The following is a 21817-nucleotide window of genomic DNA, read 5'->3' on the forward strand; positions in this document are numbered from 1 at the left end:
TAACTGAGCTACGGCGACGGCTGTCAAATGTGCTGCTTTCAGGGGTATTTAATTTTACGGTTTTCTGCTGCATTTCTAATCAATTATGTTTAAAAGAACGCAAAGAAATTATTCAACAATAATCTCAATCAATCAACACCACAAATAGTAGCAGTAATGTCCGCGTCCGTTTGCTCCTTGGTTTCTGTGGCTGTTGGCTTCTTTCATATATATATATATATATATATATATATATATAAACACCACACACACAGGGTGTCCCAGCTACTAACTGCAGCCAAGGTTTAAAAATATGCCGCGGCACTCTAAGATGACGCGACCAAATGCATGTTTCTGGCTATTGTATGGAGCAACTCAAAGTATTTTTCGTATTGTGCTTAATGGCAGAATTAGTCGACATCAATTAACCAACTTCGCAAGCAATGAAGCTAGGCGAAAAAGTCAACGAGAAAGCTGTAGAACGGTCCGCGAAACGTCCAATTAAACAGTTTATAACTTTCCATTCATTCCGTATCGGCTTTTTTTCGCTCTCTGCAGATGCCCGCGAAATACAAAAAATACCACGTGACATGCCCGCTTGCGCGCCGCGATTGCAGTGCTCTCAAATGTCGCATGTGGGAACGACCCGATCATTTAGCCCGGATCACAAGGCCTTGATAGGAAACAGCCACGTTTCCTTCGAAGAAAGTAATTCTGTTCCGCTTGATGTTGTTGCAGTTACTGGGCGCTGAAAGTGTTCCTTTTCGTTTTTGTTGATTTATTGTTATTGACGCTGCTTTTGCAACGATTACGTGTTATTGGCAATATTTTCGGCACTGGGATTAGGCGACGGAACCTTTCAGATGCCCATGAAATATAGCAGTTGAATGCGGTCTTTGTAATTTTTATCATTCTTACATTTGTTCCACGACGGATGGGTGAGTGGGATGGGGGATTGAGCGATGATCAAGTGGGCTGAGTGCCCTGTATATATTTGAGCCCCTATGTCGCAAATAGAAAGCTGGTGCTTTAGCCTCTTTCTTGTCGTCTTCCCACTTTCCTGTGTGCGTCTTCTTTTTGCTGGTATTATCTTCCTTAATGCAATGCACCAGCTTTCCCAACAACGTGCTTTACTAGTTCCAGAAGTCGACTTTCGGCCTGCAAAGGGACATGCGACTCGAGCGGCCAGACACGTGCCAGCGCGGAACAAAGGCTGAGTGCGCAGTGGCACACTTTTGTTTTTGTGCTCAGCTGTTTGACGCTATATATTTCGGCGAAACAGGAAGGGGGGGGGGGGGGGGGCTGATTTTTTTTTTTCATTTAGCTTTGCTTTGGGGCAATTTCTTCTGAAAATGCCTACTTGGCACAAGATGCAGCAGCAGTGTATTCGTGGAGCAGTTTGACAAAATTGGAGCAGCATTTCCATAACTGAAACAGGTAACTAGCGTGGCACGCAGACACATGCCAAAAAAGCAACACGACGACAAATCTTGAACCGCCGCCGCAGCCTCCCGCGCTCAAAAAAGTTTTGTCCATGGAAGCGGACTTCCGGGACTACAAGACCGAGAGAGGATGCTAAAAAGAAGTTACAGGATTATTAGTGCAAACAGATCATAGGTCCTTTTTTAAACAAGAAAAAACTAAAGTACATTTGTTTATGCGCAAGATCATAGTACATGGTTTTGGTTTAGGGGGCTTAACGGCCCAACGCGACTCAGGCTGTGAGAGCCGCCGTAGTGAAGGGCTCCGGAAATTTCGACCACCTGCGGTTCTCGTACACTGACATCGCACAGCACACAGGCCTCTAGAATTCCGCCTCCATCGAAATTCGACCGCCGCGGTGGCTGATCATAGTACCTACCTTTCTGTCTATCCTATCAGGTATTCATATCATGTGATGATATGATTTAGATCATATCAGATATTCTGTTAGTAGTTCGCCAGAATAGGTCGCTATTGATGTTTACTTCTTGGATTTCGACAACATGTTGCAAGGTTCATGTGCGTTCTGCGCCCAAGGTATGAGAGGGAAGGATACTTGGGGTTGAGCTTTAGGGTTTAGATCTCGGCCGAAACTGAAATCCCTTTTTTCCGTAGTTTCACACGGCAAAATCGAGGGAAACGTGACGTGCTGCTTGCACCCTCGTAGACTGTCTTGAAAAATCCTCACGTGTGCAATATGCGGCTGTGCAAGTAGACTTGCAGGCCCGCTTCGATAGCCGTGTGCTGACTCTTACAATTCGTTTCGAACACCTCTTGGACTCCTGCTGAACCAATATTTCGCGAAGCCTCAGTGCTCACCTCGAACCATTGACTGCAGCATAAAGGCGCCGTATTAAGTACATTTCTCCTTGGGTTCTTTTAACAGTTGTGTTAAGGAATAAAAGATAGATTGATTGAAATTTTCAAAAGTGATTCCGACACCAACTGAACTCCGCCGCATCGGCCTGGATGCAAGTTTTAATTTGCTTCGTAAAGTCACTGCGCTGAATATGTAACCTGCCGCTCAGTAGCCGCTTCTAAGCGGGTAATGAAACATACTTGCTCCGGCATGCACGCTGCGCTTAAAGAAACCCTAATAACGACCTTTCAATTTTCAGTGAGAGAGCGCGACATTTTCGCGCTATATTGGCTCGCTGAAAGTTTTCACGGCTAACAGGTCCCGACGAGCTTTTTTGACAAGGGATTAATTACTCCTTGGCATCCACCCAAGCGCAGCCATACGGCTGCAAAGGAAAGCTATTCATCACAGAAACTTCGCAGTTTAAAAAATATTTCCTGGTACGGGGTTCGAACCCGGGACCACCGCTTCACCGGAGTAGTCGCTCTACCAACTGAGCTAACCGAGACTTTTTTTTTCTTTACTGATGAGCTAACCGGGACGGCAAGCTTATGGTAGGGCGAGACCGAATTCATCAATAACTCGAAGTCGGGGAACAGTGTTGGTCAAATGTTTAGGTTTGGTTTATGGGGGCTTAACGTTCCAAAGCGACTAAGGCTAGCGGTGTGACTGCGCTTGGATAGATGACAATGAATAATCACTCCCTTATTACAAATCTACTCCACCCTGAGGGATTCCCCTATAGGTTTGACCGATGAGTTTTTTTGTATTGTTTCAAACTTAAAGATCGCCTTGAAATCTCAGGTTGTTTGGTATGCCAGTCTTGCAAGACAGAAAACCACGATTGTTAAGAGCCTCCTAACAAAAAGTCTTAAGTGAAAGGTTTTTCACAAAAACTATAAATAGCGACCTTCAGTAACTAAGGCTCTATAGCTTTCACACATCCTCCTTCGTCTTTTGTGCTTTAAGTGCCCACGATCGCACACGTGCGTGACTTGGATTAAAGCAAGGTAGCTCTAAAACCTCTTAACGCAAAAAAACCTATCGGAATACGTTATACGAGTCAGAATGACTCAGATATGCGTATTCTTAAATATTTGGAGCCGACTAATCTTGAGCAGTCCGCCGTAAATCGCTTTTGGTATACGGTTTAAGGGAGGTTAACGTTCAAAAGCGACTCAGGCTATTTCGACCACCTTGGATTCTTTAACGTGCAATGACATCGCACAGCACATGGACCTCTACAATTCCGCCCCAAGCGAAATTCGACCGCCGCGGCCGAGGTCGAACCCGCGTCACTCTGGTCAGCTGACGAGCGCCATTACGACTGAGCCACCGCGGAGGCTTGTAAAACGGTTTTCTGCAACTTAGAAAATTTTTTTTTTAAGTGAGGAACCGTTTCTGGTGTCATCTGTTTTTTTTAATATTATTATTATTTTGCAGCCAATGCTAGCTTTAGTTCATTAGCCATCGGTAGAGCAATGGCGCTCCAAGTATGCGGTAGCCAGCACATGCAGCCATCACACAATGTGCAAGACCACACATGAAAAGCACCACTTTAACCAGGCCGCACGATCGTGCCTGCGTGGTCGAGGGGCAGCCTGTCTGAATCGCAGTCCAAGAGTCAACGGTTTGATTCCCCACAAATTTCCCCAATTTTACTTTCAGCGTAATTAATTTGCTGTATATACTTACATCTCGCAGTGACGTTTGAGTCATGTTGCGACCTTGCAGTTACAATTTATGAAATGATTTAAACAATTCTCAGTTACCCCACTCCACGTGTGACGTCAAGCCTTTTCGACCAATCCAGAGTTTCGCGGCGCAACAGCGCCGGAAGCCAATGGTACGACGTCATATTTTCCGGTGACTGGAAGCTTAAAAGCTACAGCTCTAAAAGGCCCGGCCCGAAACCAAGGCTCGCTTTGGTAGCAACAGGGGCACAGTAGTCCAGAGTATACGGGCGGGGCTTTATTCAAGCGCGCATTTGAAAGAGATAAGTTAGGTGTGTGTCCACTGCACAAATTATTGTCTTTCGCAGCGTAGCATGGAGATCAGAAAGTAGTAGTGTTTACTCAGAAATAAAAATAAAAATAAAAAACAAGGAAAAGATTTTTGCTATCCCCGGCATCTGCCATCACCACGGAGGCAGCTGAGCTGGGGCAGCGGAAATAAAGGATAATAGGCAGAATGGAGAAATGAAAGAGGTAAGGGGGCAGGAAGAGAGGATAGGTGGGGAGACGTAATACACACAGATGCACTATTTACACAATAATACATATATACAGGTTGCACGCGTGTTGAGTTCATAACAGAAGAGAGTCCCAGTAGGTGCATTCCACGATTGTCGGAGAGAAAGGCAGCTTGTCCGCATCACTTCGGATTGTCGGAGAGAAAGGCAGCTTGTCCGCATCACTTCGCAGCTTCTTGTCTTTACTCGTCACAGAGGCAACACTTAGGCTGCGCTGCTCACTCGTTGCCACAGACTCATGTAGAAACTTTATCCGTTGCTTCCTCTGTGTTTCTAGGTTTGGTGTCGGTCCGACGCTTAAGAAAGCACTCGGCTGTCCACATGAGGCTCGTAACAAGGCACGCCGACGCCAGAAACACGTACATTCCAGCATACGAACCCAATCTGTCTCGGTAGTAGCCTGCAAGAGAAGCATGTCATCGCAGTGCTGTCCTATGTGAATTGCTGTGAACTTTACGCCGCGATCGAAACGAAACTTCGGCCCGGCACTCTGCGACGGTGCAGTGAAAGCAACGTTATTGCCACGTACTGGCTCAAAGTATGAGTGCAGGGTCGCTCAAAAGCACGATCAACATATATGGTGGTTTGATAGAGATTGCAGTGAGGTTACGCTGAGGACGGTTGCGGACTAGTTCGCGAAATGAGAAGCGGAATACGAAAAGCTCCTTGCCGCGACCGCCAACAAGCACCTTAGTTGTTGCCTGTTGCTAACCCTTGGCATGCAACGAATCTATACTGCATCCCTCGGAAGCGGTGCTGACGGCTAATACTGTTGTAGCCCCCCAGTTTTTTTTGTCATACTCCGGCGTGTATATAGTATAGGGACAGGTGCAAAGCTCTCCTCTTCCAGCCTATGAAAGTGAGCACCAACTTCAAAACCCGCATGCAACACATGGCCACAGCGGGTACACACTGCAGTCGCGGGTGCCCCTTCATAGCCCCCACTCGAATAGCATTCATATCGGCCAGCAGGTGAACGTGTTAGCTTTCTGTTACGATACAAAACAACGGCGACGCCAGTTCTGTTCTCTGTGAAAAAAATTCCTCGTACAATTGCCATCGCAAAACGAGATCAGCATAGCCTCGGAGATTACAGTAAGTAGCATCCCATTATGATCTGCAAGAAGGATAAATCGGTTGTTCCCGTTTTTGCCGACTGCAGCGCCACACCCATAGCGGCCACCGGCGTACGAGCATGTCCTGCTCCAGACCCTGACTGACTGGCCGCGAACGAGCGAGGGCGCGACAGAAGCCACGTTACTCAGCAAGTCTGCGTATATAGGCGCACACCGGTACCAGAGCTGCCGCTTGAAGCAGTGCTCACTCTATAGTAGCCGCGTCGAGTGCAGTACGAACATGAATGCGTCCCTCTGAAGCCCGCCGACTGCCCGGCAGTTCATTGGAAGAGAAACCTACTTTACGCATTGAAACAGCGCACTCACTTCTAATGCACTGAAAGCCATTAACTAATACCAAAAGCATCTCGTTTCACAGGCGGCAAGCAGGAGAATTCTGTCCCGGAGGCTTCCCCCCGACAACTCGGCTCCATTGGGTACACGTAGCCGAAGTAGACTTTCTGTCTGTTCAGATAAACCAAGGTCGCCTTCCGGGACGAAACCTACCCACCACCTCGCGCGCATCTGCATCGCAGGCGTCGTAGGTGGAGGAAGAACTCACCGATGAGCAGGGGTCTGGGCAGGGCCACCAGACCACAAACAAGGGACTGGAAGCTGAAGGCCAGCGGCAGCGTCTCCAGACCCAGATACTCGACGGTGATGACGGAGAAGAGGATGATGAGACTGCCGCTGGCCAGCCCAAACAGCGCCGTGCAGATGCCCAGCAGCGCCGCCGAGCGGGCGTAGACAAGCGCCAGCAGAGAGGCGGCCATTACCGCGAGACCCGTGGCCATCACGTCTCTCCTGCGTTCAAGACATTCGCTTAATGAGGAAGAAACCATTTCCAAAAGGACTGTTTCGCTGAACAGAGACTGCCGTGACAAGGACACTGTTGATACTAGAGCCAGGCAGTCGACAAGCTTCTTTTATGATCGATGTCTCATTCACGATGCTTTCTATTCGACTCGACTGAAGGCTGGGCTTAATAGTGCGGGACAGGGCACAAATAGACACGAAAGTGAAAAATTGGAATAAAGGTCGTAAGAAAACACTGTGGTGTCCAGTAGACCCTTCAGCTGAAGCCTCTTGGAGTCCGTCCTTTGAAACCGTTCGCTGTTTCCTATATCGGCGCGGTAATCTTGTGGCCACGGCATTCGTATTTCCTCATTTGTCGAGTGGTAAAAGCCACACAAGCAGGAAAACCACTTGGACATCACCACTCTTTAATAAGTGATTCAAATTTATTCCTTCCTTGGACACCGCTGAGAGGCGAGTGAGGGGCCGCAGTGAAATAAACGCTACAGGTAAAAGCAATATTATGGGGATGACTCAGTTTGCAAGCAAGAACGAATTGTGTTGTTATTCCTACGTCTACGATGAATACTTCTACTTATTAGATGGCCACGTGAAAGCTATATATTCGGAAGAGAGGGAAATGTGTGCTTTTCATTCATGCTTATGCAGTAATCACTGGAGGTCCGTTATGCTTGTCATTATTTTGAAGTAAGCACGTTTCTTAACGAGTGCTTGGGTGTTTTTTCTTGCGACTGTTCAGATACTGTTATGGCATGATGCCAGCTATTTTCTCATAGTGTAGCGGCGGCTACCTCATCAAGCTTACAGCAGGTTTTAGCATACAGGCGGTTTTAGCCGGTGCCACATCTTTACCCTAAGGAAAAATAAAGATTTGGTTTGATAATCTACATAGCATGTTCTCTTATATGTAGCTGCTACGTATACATGGGTGACCCTTCACCGCAAGTAACTGCAGCATGTTATCGGCGACCCAAATTGCGATGCGGTCACTGGGAGGAAGAAGAGATACAAAGAGAAAAGTGGTAGAGGAAGGGCAGGATGTTAACCAGAAGAAAGTTGCGGTTGGTTACACTTCACTGGATGGAGAGGGATGAGGAGGGCGTAAAAGAATAAGAAGTAGAGCAAGGCGGTCCGCAGCAAGCACGGCAAGCAATGACACACGCACTGTAAGTCACAGGCCGCCGCAGCTGAAGCCTGCACACCTTGAGGGCTGCCGACCGAAAGAGAGCGCTGCTAAACGCAGGAACTCACCTGTGGCAGAGTTTCCGGTCCGACAGTTGCCCAGAGGCCAGGCGACCGACGATATCGCCCGCGCCGGAACAGGTGAAGAGTAGCGCAGCCTGCCACTTGGGAAGCCCCTGGCCAATCGCGTGGTCTGCAAGCGACACATTGTACAGTATCTGCACAGACGTGAACACGACACCCGTGATTGTGATGACGTAGTTGATGGGCCTCTTCAGGAAGCTGAACTCGCGGCAAAGAGGAGACCCGCCGAAGTCTGCAGAGGCTTTTCTGCAGGAGGCATCCTGCGCTGTGGCTATGAGCTTTGATCTCGCTTCTGCGGCGCGCCTCTTGTGTGTTTTACAAGGCGCCTCCCCAGCAGGCTTGTTTCGAAGCGCCTGATTGTCGGTGGCGAGGGCTTCTGGACTTCGTATGAAGAGAGATCCGGCGACGGCGTGCAGGCTCAGGGCTCCCACGACCAGGAACATTCCGCGTAGGGTGTACTCTTCGCTCATGTACGCGATGACGGAGGGAAACACGAAGGCGACGAGGGTGGAGCCCGCGTAGCTGATTCCGCTTCCCGACGCCCGGTACCTTCAACGGGACAAGCGTGCATGCGAGTGTTTGGGAAAGCGCGCCTAGAAAATCAACGGCAGAGGTACGATCTCAAAAGCTGTGCCCAGTCTTTACAGCAGAAATAAAGCTAACAGTGCAATCGCGAGCTCTCGAAAAGTACGGACGGAAAATATGAGTATCAGCTAATTCTGAATCAGTCTTGCTAAGGCTATCTTTGGATTACGCGTGATTATCTCAAGCTCCATATAAATGCCTTTCCCACCGCAATGCCTGAAAGGTGCTATGGGTAATCCATAATGTATAAAAAGCCAAACGTTTTGAAGTAACATAATAATAATAATAATAATAATAATAATAATAATAATAATAATAATAATAATAATAATAATAATAATAATAATAATAATAATAATAATAATAATAATAATAATAATAATTGGTTTTGGGGGAAAGGAAAATGGCGCAGTATCTGTCTCATATATCGTTGCACACCTGAACCGCGCCGTAAGGGAAGGGATGAGGGAGGGAGTGAAAGAAGAAAGGAAGAAGGAGGTGCCGTAGTGGAGGGCTCCGGAATAATTTCGACCACCTGGGGATCTTTAACGTGCACTGACATCGCACAGCATACGAGCGCCTTAGCGTTTTTCCTCCATAAAAACGCAGCCGCTCCACCAGAAGTAAAACTACGCGTCAATCAATTTTAGTACCGAACATTCATATCGAATTTTGTAGTATCAACCAGATTGTCTCGAACCACTGATCATTGTTAAATGTAAGGAATGCAGCTTGCTGCGAACCAAGGACTGTACTCTGTAGAGGTAGAAAATAGAGTGCGAACTTACTTCTTGAAGTACGTGTTGATAGCCACGGCGTTCGACGGAAAGACCAGTCCTTGCCCAATGGCTGGAAGTGAAAAGTGGTTATAAGGCGTCGACGAGCAGGAATGTGTTACGTCTCTTACCACACACCACACCGAGACAAATGGTGATCCCGATGACGTCGTAGAAGACGGCGCACAGAAGGATTCCAGTCGCAGTCAGCAGGCTGCCAGCCAGGGAGACCGCTCGCAGCGGAAGCTTCTTGAGCAGCACTCCAGACACCACGCCTGTCGCAGCGTGACATGAGGCCACAGCCATTGAAGAGCCAATGAAGAGTTATACGTGAAGGAATCTCAAAAATGCGTCACAACGACGTCAAGCCTTCAGCCACTGCTATAGCCTTTGTCAAAACTGTCCTTCCCACAGAGTTGGTTTTTCAGCATTGAAGCGTCGGAGCTCCACATGCATGAGGACAACACATGTCTTCATCATTGTCGAGCCCTAACTCTTCAGACGCTAGTCTGCAGTTGCTAGTCAGCGCTCGTGTTTGTGTCTCTTCCTTATTGTCCCGTCTGTCGCGCTGTTGTTTATGTGTCTTCAGACGTGTCCTCCGCAATGTTAAGCTCGGAAGCTTCAGTGCTAAACGACTAACCCTGCGGGAAGAACACTTTTGACAATGGCTATAACTGCAGGTAGCGTGCTGTGTCTTGACGTGTCCTCATCATCTAAGGATTTGCAAACGCTAGGGTAGCGCAAGAGCCCTGCTACGCGGCTTCAAAACGAACCATGCAGGCCGGAGACTATTGTCGAGGCTCTACGTGCGGCTTTCACTGCGCCGGCTTTGTCTGCAGCGGAGAAGTTCGGCGCTTCAAAGGCTGGAGATTTAGACCACAAAGTAACAAACCGTCAAGGGGGAAAGGGTCAGCCGTATTCCGCGCTCGTCGGGGCAAGGAAAGTGACAGCCAGGGAAAGCCGAGTGGGCTGCACACATGAGCGTTATCAGTACGAGACGCGCCGTCTGCCGCAGTCACAGACACACTTCCAGTCTGTGAACACTTCTCTTTACCCGATCGGCGAACTAGTCGGTGCGTGGGCTTACCCGACAAGTTAATAACGGCACCGAGGAGGCTGAACGGCCAGGAGGCGGCTTCTCGCGTGGCCCCCATTTCGGCGATAATGCTGACGAATACCAGGCCGCCGCACCGGTTGATGATCATTGTCCAGAAGAGGCACCACCCACAGGCCACGGCCACGAGCCAGCTGCGGGTGCTGTCCTGGTACGGCTGGGTCGGGCCTTTGCCTGCAGACGACGACATAGCGCAGCCGAGAGGCGGAGTTTCTTGCTGGCAGGACGCGTTCCGACGCCAGGTTTGCGCGCTCACAGCGTGTGTACAGTGGGGCTGCAGTGAAATATACGGAGGATTAAGAGAGGCAATAATACGCACCCGCGAATGGCTCTTCGGTTACTGTGAGAACTACACAAAAATGAGACAAACTACCATGAGAATACAGCCCTAGAAATAAAAATTTGTTGGGAGCACTTAGATATCTCCTATAACTGCGGGAAGGCGAAAGCCGTTTGCGACTCATTGCACCATTGCACTGATTTGAATTTGCCGCGCTTGAATTCATTTCACGACAGAGAAGAGCAGCTGACGTGAGCGTGGCAGAGAGATCACGTGACATCACAAGGTCACGTGACCTAAAATGTAATTGACGGAACGCGAGTATGAGTCATTAAAGGCTATCGCCTTAAAACTGGACACTAATTGTCCGCACACGAAACACAGCAGTTACATCAGCAGTCATCGTAACCACAGAGCATCCATTTCTACGAAGCCATGGGCTAGTGACGTTACTGGCTGCTGCTACTATAGATCTTTGCATCGCGTACAGACAGATGGGGAAAAAAGAACTATGGGAACGGATAAGTCACCGCAAGACAGGAATGCAATGGCATTACATTTCGCATTTGTCGCAGATTCTGTTGCGACTTCTCTGTGCGCTTCGTTAGTTACTTTGCAATTATCTGTCCATTGGCCACCATATTCGGCCTGCTGGCTGCAGCAGCAGGTATCCGCTGTGATGTGAGGGTGCCGACATTTGCGTATATTGTATTTTTTCAGATTTTTTTAATTTGATTCTCTCTCTAGGTAGTTGTCTACAAACTAGGTTGATCACAATCCCGTGGGCAGGTTGTGATGACTGCACGACGTCACGTGACCTCTTTCAACCAATCTGGGAATTTCGTCTCGGGCTTCGGCAGTGCTTTGGCGTGACGACAGCTGTAGCGCTATCACATCAATACCCGTGCTCTAGGCTGTTGTAAGCCGGCCGCAACCTCTGCCACAGCGCTAACTCTAGAAACACACCACAACATACCAACGAGCAATATGGTCGCTACCAGGGAACGCTTTTTGGAAAGGTGTATAATGACGGCTCCACACGCTGTTAAGTGAATCTTCAGTGGGCACGGCGAAAACGCTTAGCGCACACCGTTTATCATACGCGTTGTAACCCTGATACGGGTCGGCCACAACTGCTGCTTGTTTCCAGCGATAAGAGGTTGCCATCGGTTCCACATCGCCCTCGAGTTTGTATAAGCACAAAACTTCAATGTTCTTGTAATTGCAAACCGCTGCTTGTATGCGGCAATGTCGGGCAGGACTCGCAACTATCCCCTGAGGAAATTTTTCAATTCTTAATGGACAGTCGGTAGGCTATAATAAATCTAGTTGCTGCCATGACAACTATTCTTAAGAGTGCAAAAAATATAAATAGATCATTCTGAGAAATGTTTGACCAATCTAGAAAGAAAGGCGAAAAGATGCGAGTGGCGGTGCACGTTCGAGGAAAACTGTAGCCAAAGTAAAGTAGGCATTTAAACTACGGCTGGCAAACGCAATGCACTTCAAAAAATCGCAGCCGGCGGTTTAATTTTTTTGCGGTATCTGTATTACTAGTGCACCTGTATAGCTGTTATGTAACAAATTTCTCGGCGAAGTCTCCCAGCGAAAACTCTACAAAAAATTGGGCCAGCGTTTGCATACTGTTTCCAGCACTACACGGAAACTGAAACAGTTGGCGAAACGCTCGAAAGCTCGAAAGATCATGGATGTATCTGTGAAATAACTGCTCTGAAGACGTGGTATGTGCCTTTTAGACTATTGCAAGGTAAGACAAAGCATGTACACATATGAGATCCCTTTGAGACGAGATAAGCTTTGAACTGCTAAGCACGTATTGGCGAGCGAGACGATAAGATGATACACATGAGACTATGCATTGAGCTCCCACAAGCAAACGTCTAAAATGAACAGCTCGCCCTTCCAAAGCTGGCAACCACACTAACACCAACTCCGTTTGCTTTAACTGAACGCGGGAAGTATCGTATATTACACAGGAAAGATATAGAAGATCTAGCTCTGTTGCGTGATCCTGATGCTGCTAAGATTTCTACAACGTAGTTTCATGATATGATTCATGTTGATGAACCATATCATGAAACCTGCCATCGAGCTATTGTTGTGACACAACAGCTCGGAGGTCCATGTTGCACCCGGAATCGACTCGGATGCAACATCCGGAGATGATGCCACCGTCGCGGTAAGGACAGTCTGCAGTGCCCTTATGGAGGCGGTAAATTTTCCAGTGCTTGCATATCTCACTCCAGTGGCCAATGTATAGTATATGTGCAGATTCTGAAGCTAAGGTGAGAAGCATAATTGTCAGAGCTGTTTGATTATAGACAGTGTTAAAAAGGGATGACCGCGCCGACGATAACACGTTTGTTATGAAGTGCACTCAATAGGAGGAACCGGACGTGCCATAGTTGGCCACTCGCAGCATGTTTCTACGTTGTTTTCTGATCAGAAATGCGAGTTTTTTTCCGTCGTTGTATCTTGATGCAAACGACATCCGATGCCGGTGTATTGTGACACAAACTTCTAGCCATCTTCAGCAACAATAGCTCCTCATTTGGGCGTTCAAATCTACAAAATATCGCAGACACAAATTTAATTACATTTCTAGCTCGGCCGGAAACATGAGCGCGAATGTATACTCTGATCACAGTTCGCCTTAGTACATCGCTCTTTATTCAATGGTTTTGTTTTTGCGATATCGAAAAGCATTTGAAGCAGTCGTGGCGTCAACATTAATTGTCATACGCTCGCTGCCACGAATCAGTGCGTTAGGTAATAGGTCGATTACTGCGTGTCGGTGTTACGACTTTGATTCTGTAGTACACTTTCGGAAAAAAAGGTAGTGAAAAGGCAGTAAGTGCAGCAGGTAACTAGCTCTGACTTCGTTTTCCTACTTTTTTACTGTCTGTTTACTACCATCTTCAAGGTATAGTTAGTAAAAGTAGCCCTTGCTACCTTCTTACCAACAGTAGTCGCTAGTTAGTACCTGGTTAGTAACCGTTTCTTTAGCCCCCAAAAAAGTCAAAGAATATAATTGCAAAAGATCGTTGTGTGACTAAATTAGTTTGTAATTAAACATTTCTGCAGGGGTGTGCGGTTAGGAAGCCTAATCTGTTTCTGCAGTCGCAGCTGGTACCTTAGATCAACGGGTAAGAGCCACTAGCCTGTGACTGAAAGTCAGGATTACGGAGTATATGTATAAGACAGAGAATGATTTACCTGTGCACGCGCATTACGCGTGTCACGCGGGAGTGACCCTTTCTGGTTTGGCTTTTCTTGCATTGTGGACCTTCGTGTGTGCCCAGCAAGGTTGTTCGATAATATCAATTTGCTTATTGCAGTACATGTAATGCGCAATATGTCTGAGCCTAAGTGCGTGATTTACGGCCAGCGTGATCTGGTAGCCCTGCTGGGTGTTGGGAATTAGTAAAATTGAACACGTAGACTTTTTTTATTTTTCGACTGTGCATGCACAAATTTAACAAGCCATGCCGAAGAGCTTAGCAACATATGCGAAAAGTTTCCATTTCCTTAGTAAATACTAGCTTCTTTTTTTTTTTTGCGACTGAAGTGGTCTTCACTGCCTTCTTGAGGTAGTAACTTTCACTAGTTCTACTTTTACTGCCTCAATTACTAAGAAGGCAGCGATGTCTGAGAAGTAACTGATTAGTAGTTATTTAGTGAATTCACTGACATTTTTCTTAAGGCTGTACAGTGCTGCATAATTTGGTGGCATTTTTCAATGCATTTCTCTTGTGTGTCTGGTGCAAACTAAAAAACATCTGGCTGTATAGCATTGCTAAACACGAAATATTGTGCGAAAACATTTTTTTTTGTGTGTGTGCGTAAAACATTTGGTAGTTTAGGGGGTTTTATTTCCATGCAATAAAACAAGAACTAATAATAATAATAATAATAATAATAATAATAATAATAATAATAATAATAATAATAATAATAATAATAATAATAATTGGTTTTGGGGGGAAAGGAAATGGCGCAGTATCTGTCTCATATATCGTTGGACGCCTGAACCGCGCCGTAAGGGAAGGGATAAAGGAGGGAGTGAAAGAAGAAAGGAAGAGAGAGGTGCCGTAGTGGAGGGCTCCGGAATAATTTCGACCACCTGGGGATCTTTAACGTGCACTGACATCGCACAGCACACGGGCGCCTTAGCGTTTTTCCTCCACAAAAACGCAGCCGCCGCGGTCGGGTTCGAACCCGGGAACTCCGGATCAGTAGTCGAGCGCCCTAACCACTGAGCCACCGCGGCGGGGCAAAACAAAAACTGCGGCAATAGCCTGGTGCCCTCGCGCAGTGGCCAGCGAAGGTGGTCTGTTCGCGCCGCCGCGGCTTCGAATCCCAGCCGCGGATATTCATTTAATTTCATTTCTATTTATTTATTTATTTATTTATTTATTTATTTATTTATTTATTTATTTCACTTGACACAAACACACAACCTCACAAACCCACGCACATCACAAGATCTTGCTCGGGGTTTACCCATCGTAATCGTGTTTTCGAACTTAAATGTGGGGTGAATGAATGTAATGCGGTGCTCAATGCGCGCGCAAACATGCAATCAGCGCTAGGCTTGATAGATACAGGTGTTTTCAGTCGATATTTTTGGCTCTCTACCAGAACAATTACGCTTCATCAAGGATATACCGAAGGCCGAGCGATTCCGTAATCGCTTATCCCTCGTTTGCGAATGTACAGGTATAAGCAATATGAGAGGGAGCATGAGAGCGCGTGGCCGCTGTCGCCGACTAGCGGCAAAAATAGGCGACAAAGGCGCATGCCCAGTAAGCATGGCCGGCTGCTTTTTCAGCGCATGCACCTGGTGCCGCTCATACTCGTCGGCTGCGCAGGCGACAGTGCTTCACAAAGCGTGGAGGACACGCGCTCCCGTGTTCCCTCTCATATTGATTATGCCTGCACATGCTGCGCAGTGTATGACGATGATGATGATGACGACAATAATGATGAGTTTTCACGGCGCAAGGACAATTATGCTGCATACCATCTCCCCGTGCTGAAGCGGCTGATCACATCAGCATAACTACGCATTCTAAAGGATAAGATCAGCGAATTCTGCTTACAAAGCAGTATATAAATAGGGGTCGGAACTTTTGGTTTCAACCTCAAAACGCTCGCAAGAGTACACCGAATTTATTTTCTGAAATTTGGTTTTGACCGAAAATTATCAGTATTTCTGGAAAGTATGTCACAACTGGCTGCTTATTCAATACCAATTATCAGCAGGTCACAGGAGAAAATTGCATGCTGGAACCAGGAACACGGCGACTCAACGGTACTTTCTTAATTTGGTACCATGGCTGTCAACCTTTAGGCTATGATATACGAACTTAAATGTTCCGTTGCAGATGGGGTGGTTCTAAGAATGTGCTGTCGATCTGACTATAGCACGCTTTCAACGATTCCAGCGTCTCCACTACTTGAGCCGTGAGCCTCCCCTGCTGCAGCGAATTTTCAACACCTGGCATTCCCTTGCAGTCTGCGGATGTGCAGTTCAAGGCAATGTGAGGGGTCCATGACCCTCTTGCGCTGCGGAATACCACGACTGCATCTTTATTTACGTCGATCGGGGTTATCGATGGCCAACCTTTGCGAGTCTTGTGGCGAAAGTTAGTCCATAGATCACTTTTTCCTCTTGTACCGGTGGTTCGCTTCTCTCCATAGAATTTACTTACCCTGCCCCAATGGGTTTGCTTCAGCGACTGATTGTGCATTGCAGTAGCCGAATTCGCCGTTCTTTATATATATATATATATATATATATATATATATATATATATATATATATATATATATATATATATATATATATATATATATATATATATATATATATATATATATATATATATATATATAAGCAGAAAAGGCAAATGAAGTCAGGGGCTCGTTTGACAAACATTAAGGAAGCCAACAGTCACCTAAACCAAGGTGCATAGGGGAATGTTTCTAAGTTCGTAGATCATAGCCTAAAGGTTGACCGCCATGGTACCAAATTAAGAAAGCACCGTTGAGTCGCCGTGTTCCTGGTTCCAGCATGCAATTTTCTCAGTTGTTAAGAGCACCGGACGCAATATTCGGAGGTCGTGGGTTCGGATCCCACCGACGACATGGTTGTTTTTTCTGCTGCTTAGTAATTTTCTTTAAGAAAAAACTAATTGATTGGCACTAGATATTTAAAAAAATAGAAACATTCCCCTGTGCACCTTGGTTTCGGTGACTGTTGGCTTTCTTAATGTTTGTCAAACGAGCCCCTCACTTCATTTGCCTTGTCTGCTAATAGCTTAACGGGGGTCTCGGTTCTGGCAGTCTTGATGCCATAGGTAGCATAAGAGGGCTCTCGCACAGTTTCCGCCCTCGTCGTTAGATGACGTTCTACGTCACACTTGCGGTATTACAGGACGTGCTACGTTTACCGCTATGGACCAGGGTGGCGCTGGTGAACACTCTCAAGGTTCGCTTACACGCAAAACATAAATACCCACGAAAGCAGCAGATTGGACAGCCGTCGCCGTAGCTCAGTTGGTAAGAGCACCGGACGCGATATTCGGAGGTCGTGGGTTCGGATGCCACCGGCGGCATGGTTGTTTTTTCTGGTGCTTTAGTAATTTTCTTTAAGAAAAAACATTGATTGGCACTAGATATTTAAAAAAAAATAGAAACATTCCCCTGTGCACCTAGGTTTGGGTGACTGTTAGCTCCCTTCATAGGTTTGTCAAACGGGCCCCTCATTTCATTTAACTTATCTGCTAATATATATATATATATATATATATATATATATATATATATATATATATATATATATATATATATATATATATATATACCTCGTGTCCGCACTGCAAGTATTAAAATGAGCAAAAGTAAGGCCTCCCCCCCCCCTTTTCCCTCTCAACTCATGTTCCTGTTTTTGCCCACGATAGTGCCCTAAATACGCGCATCATGTCATGCCTCGAGCCAATGCGATATGCTGCGCTGCCCGCAGCCCGCCGCCCGCCGCAGCGCCGAGCAAAGACGGCTCCCTTGTTGACTGCTTCCTTTTCTCCTGGAATGCGGAGTTCTCCCTAGAAATCACTACGGAATCAACCTTTTCGGCAGACGACAAGATGCATTGTGTCACTGACGCATTGCGCAGCATGTACAGTCTTTGTCAAAAGTTTAGATCCCACGGGGCTTGCGCCTGGACCACGCCGTGTGGTTCCTTAGGCATACCCAGCGTTCCAAACACCTTGTGGGTAAAAGCAGCTCTGTCCGCCCTCCCTCCGTCCGAATGCTAGGGTTTGCATGGATGCTACAAGAGCCGCTGTGCACGGCTTAGAAGCTGACGGCCATTGAAGTACATAGGTTACGGTGGGCTATAAAATAGATAAGAAAAATAGTGCCCAACACGCACCGCCTACGGCACCACGCGCCGCGAAGCGTGTACAGTCGTAAACGAGCTAAACGCTATAATGTTACAGCTTGACCTTCGGCATGCTCTTCGCCTGATGAAGCATAATTGCCTTGGTAGACAGCCAGAAATGTCGAACGTAAACAGTCTAGTTAAACTTTCATGTCCTCCTTCTCAGATGGGATGGCCGGATTTTGCTGGTCGGTTGCTGGTCGCGAGCGGTGAGTGATGATGGCACGCTGGCCGGTGATCGAATATACACGGCGGGTGTCAGTACGAAGAGCCTTCAGGTCTTCGTCCGCTCGTCTGGCCACACGTTGGCAATTGGGGCAGCAATTCCAACTTTTTAACAAAACTTATTTATTAAAGACAGGATCGAAATACAAGGCAGGTGAGAATAAGGCAGTTTAAAGAAAAGGGCTGTTTAAAAGCGGCCGAGACTGAGACTTGGCGCGCTCCTCCAAGGCCTTTGTTTGCAAGCGGGTTTTAACCCCTTCGATAATTTGGCGGATTTGGAGTTATAGGCCTCATATATCGCAACCGCTGTATTCTGCCCCGGAAGGTTATGCTGGCCATTTATAACACCCTGTTCTCCTCAAGGTTAAACTACTGTCAGTTAGTCTGGGCGCCTAGAACAAAAGAAAATGTACAAAAGCTCCATATACGCACAAAAGGTTTCTTCGTACAGTAGAAAATGTACCTAGTCGTTTTCACACCCGTGAGCTATTTTTAAAATTCAATGTGATGCCTATTATGACAATGTATGACTACCGACTGAGTAAGCTTTATAAGCAGGAAGTAAATAATGGTGAAACATTCTTAAAATAGTTAGCGAACTTACAAAACAACACCCCCAGTCATGTCACCAGTTATAGTGAATACTGGAAGGTCAAAACATACCGCACAACATACGGTCATCGTACACTGCAAAATCAGTTGCCGAGATTATTAAATAAATTGAACAGAGAAAATGTACAGTTAGAAATATGTGCATTTAAAGAAATCAGAAAACACTTCATGTCCAAATGATCATGCCTGATTGTCACTGACAATCCGCAATTACACTTATTTTTTCTGTTTCTTAACACTTGAGTCTGTTTTTACACCTATATCTTTTTCAATTGAATCATTTCTCCTTACCCCAAGTGACCATGTTTACCTACCGGTTTTTTACTGTATTGTCACTGCTCTGCGGGCTGAGATCGTCGCCCACTGCGCCTCCCTCGAGCACTCTCGTTGGAGTGCTCTTTGTGATGGCCTTGATTCTGCATTGCACTCGCGATCCGCATGGTCTCTCTTTAAATCCCTCCTTGGCAATAAGCCTGCCCTTGCTCCCACTCTAGCTAAAGCCCTCACTCAGGGGACTCCCTCCGAAGTTTTTGATCAACTCGCCTCTCTCTACCTCCCACCCCCTCTGGCACCCTCCTACCCGGTGTACTCAGGTGGACCTAACCCCGATCTGGACCAATGCTTCACTCTCCGGGAGCTCGAATCTGCTCTGGCTGCTAATTCTACACGCTCGGCTCCCGGTGAGGATGCCATTACATACACCACACTTCGTAACCTTCCTGACTGCGCCAAAGAATTCCTCCTTGAAATCTACAATGAGGCCTGGGAGAGCGGCTGCTTGCCGAGCTCCTGGACATCCTCCCTTATTTCTATGATTCCAAAGCCGGGCAAACCTCCCTCTCTCTCTAACCTCCGCCCAATCTCCCTGACGTCGTGCGTTGGTAAGACCCTTGAGCGAATGGCTCTGACTCGCCTCTCTGATTTTCTTGAGGCACGGGAATTCTTCCCCCATTCTCTCATTGGCTTCCGACGCCGCGTCTGTGCACAGGACATGTTTCTGATTCTCCAGCAAACGTTCCTGTCCCCTACACCCACTCAAATTTACGCACTTGTGACTGTCGATGTTCGCAAGGCCTTTGACGGTGTTTGCCACGATCACATCCTTTCTCAACTCGCCTCTTTGGATTGTGGCTCCCGCATGTACTCCTATATCCGCTCATTCCTCTCTAAACGTGTGGCTCGCTTTCGTGTAGATACCCACTTGTCTAACCCACACCACCTCACCCGTGGCACTCCTCAAGGTGCTGTTCTCTCTCCTACCCTTTTCAATCTCGCTATGGCCCCTCTCGCCTCCCAGCTAGCTGAAATTCCCGACCTGCATCATATATTTTACGCCGATGACATCACTCTCTGGTGTTCATCTGGCTCTCCCGGTCACGTACAGGACACCCTGCAACGTGGCCTAGATCTCATCGACATTTTCTCACCACCGCTGGCCTCTCTCCTGCTCCTGAGAAATCCGAGCTTCTCCTTCTCAACCATTCCTCCTACCAGCGCTCACACAACCACTTCGTCTCTCTCCACCTTTCTGGCTCTCCCATTCCTGTCGTCACACAGTGCAAAGTTCTTGGCTTCCCTTTGCATGCGGCTAAGAATGTGCAAGCCCTCCACCGCGCTGTCACCACCTGCCACTCTGTAACTCACCTCCTGCGGCGCGTGGTCACTCGACGCTCAGGTCTCCACGAGGCTCACGCGTGCCGCGTTGCCCACGCGCTGGCCCACAACAAAGTCTTGTACTTTGCACCCTACGCTTCCTTCAATCAGACTCAACTTAACACTCTCGAGACTGCCCTTGTGGGCCTCTACAAGGCAGCTCTCAACCTCCCTATCACTACCTCTACCACTAAGCTCTTTGCCACAGGCCTCTTCCATCCTCTTCGTTCTCTTCTCAGTCTCCATCGTGACTCGCAACTTGCCCGGCTTTCCCTTACCCGTCAGGGTCAGTGGTTATTGACTCAAGCGGGTATCTCGCCCATTCCAATCTCCCCGTTTACCTCTCCTATCCCCACCCCCGCTCCCAATCTTCGTATCCTTCCCCTCCCGACCAACATGTCCCCCGTCCTGCACGCCGGACGTCGTCATGCGGCCGCACAGCACCATTCCCCTCTCTTTGATACCCAGGGTGTAGCTTACACGGATGCCTCCTTCGTGGCTCCTCGAGGTTCCTGCGGCTACGCCCTGTACCATCCACACCTCCCTGCTCCTGAAACCCACACCAGCGGGCCGTATCTACACCCTCCAGACGCATTGTCCCTCGAGGTCCTCGCCATTGCGCATGCCCTCCAGTCATTTGCCCTCCTTCCCTCTCTCCAAGAGTACACAGTCTATTCAGACTCACAAGCCGCTATACACCACATACAGAAACGCACCCTGACCCCTTCTCTCCAACAGGAGGTCGAACGAGCGGTCTCCGCACTGCAGCCTTCCATCGTTTTCCTCCGCTGGGTCCCTGGGCATTCAGGGATTGACGGCAATGAGCTGGCCCATCAGCTCGCCCGCGACACACTTTTCCGGGCACCGTTGATCCCCTGGCCCAAGCCCTCGGAGGACGGTGGGAGGCTCACCCTTCGCCGCACCATAAAAGAGGTCTACCTTGAGCTCCGCCTCGACAAACGCCTTTACCCTCCTCCTCATCCATCACTCACGGTGCCGGAGTCTCGCCTTCTTCGGCACATTCAGATGAATGCAGTTATCACCCCGTCCCGCCTCTTCCTCTATCGCTATCGATCGGACCCTTCCTGTCCCAACTGCCCCTGCATCTATGCGGACCTGGCCCATTGCCTCTTCTATTGCCCGGCTGCTCAGCAGTCGGGTTCCTTCCCCCCACCCTTTCTATCCATCACCACCTGGCTCGACTGGCTTGGCGCTGAAGGGGAAGAAGAACAGCGGCTTCTGGTCGCCCAGGCGGTCGACATGCTTGGCCTATAAATTATGGTCGAATAAAAGTCTTTACTACTACTACTACTATCCATACTATTCCCCCCTGACGAGT

The 21817-nt window shown here is 47.7% G+C and overlaps 1 protein-coding gene across 1 annotated transcript in view; it reads right to left on the reverse strand.

Annotated features, from left to right (window-relative positions):
* The window catches only part of LOC144119542 (uncharacterized), a 59816-nt gene that overhangs the window by 34358 nt on the left and 3641 nt on the right, over nt 1-21817 (reverse strand). Inside the window, exons 2-7 of the mRNA XM_077652125.1 lie at nt 10217-10517; nt 9261-9404; nt 9142-9202; nt 7754-8317; nt 6249-6490; nt 4820-4971 (exon numbers count right to left, since the gene is read on the reverse strand). Coding sequence (XP_077508251.1) covers nt 4820-4971; nt 6249-6490; nt 7754-8317; nt 9142-9202; nt 9261-9404; nt 10217-10433 — 1380 coding nt within the window. The 5' untranslated portion in view covers nt 10434-10517. The remainder of the gene's footprint in view (nt 1-4819; nt 4972-6248; nt 6491-7753; nt 8318-9141; nt 9203-9260; nt 9405-10216; nt 10518-21817) is intronic.

The sequence above is a fragment of the Amblyomma americanum genome, chromosome 2, assembly GCF_052857255.1.
Source record: "Amblyomma americanum isolate KBUSLIRL-KWMA chromosome 2, ASM5285725v1, whole genome shotgun sequence".
NCBI classification, from domain to species: Eukaryota; Metazoa; Arthropoda; class Arachnida; order Ixodida; family Ixodidae; genus Amblyomma; species Amblyomma americanum.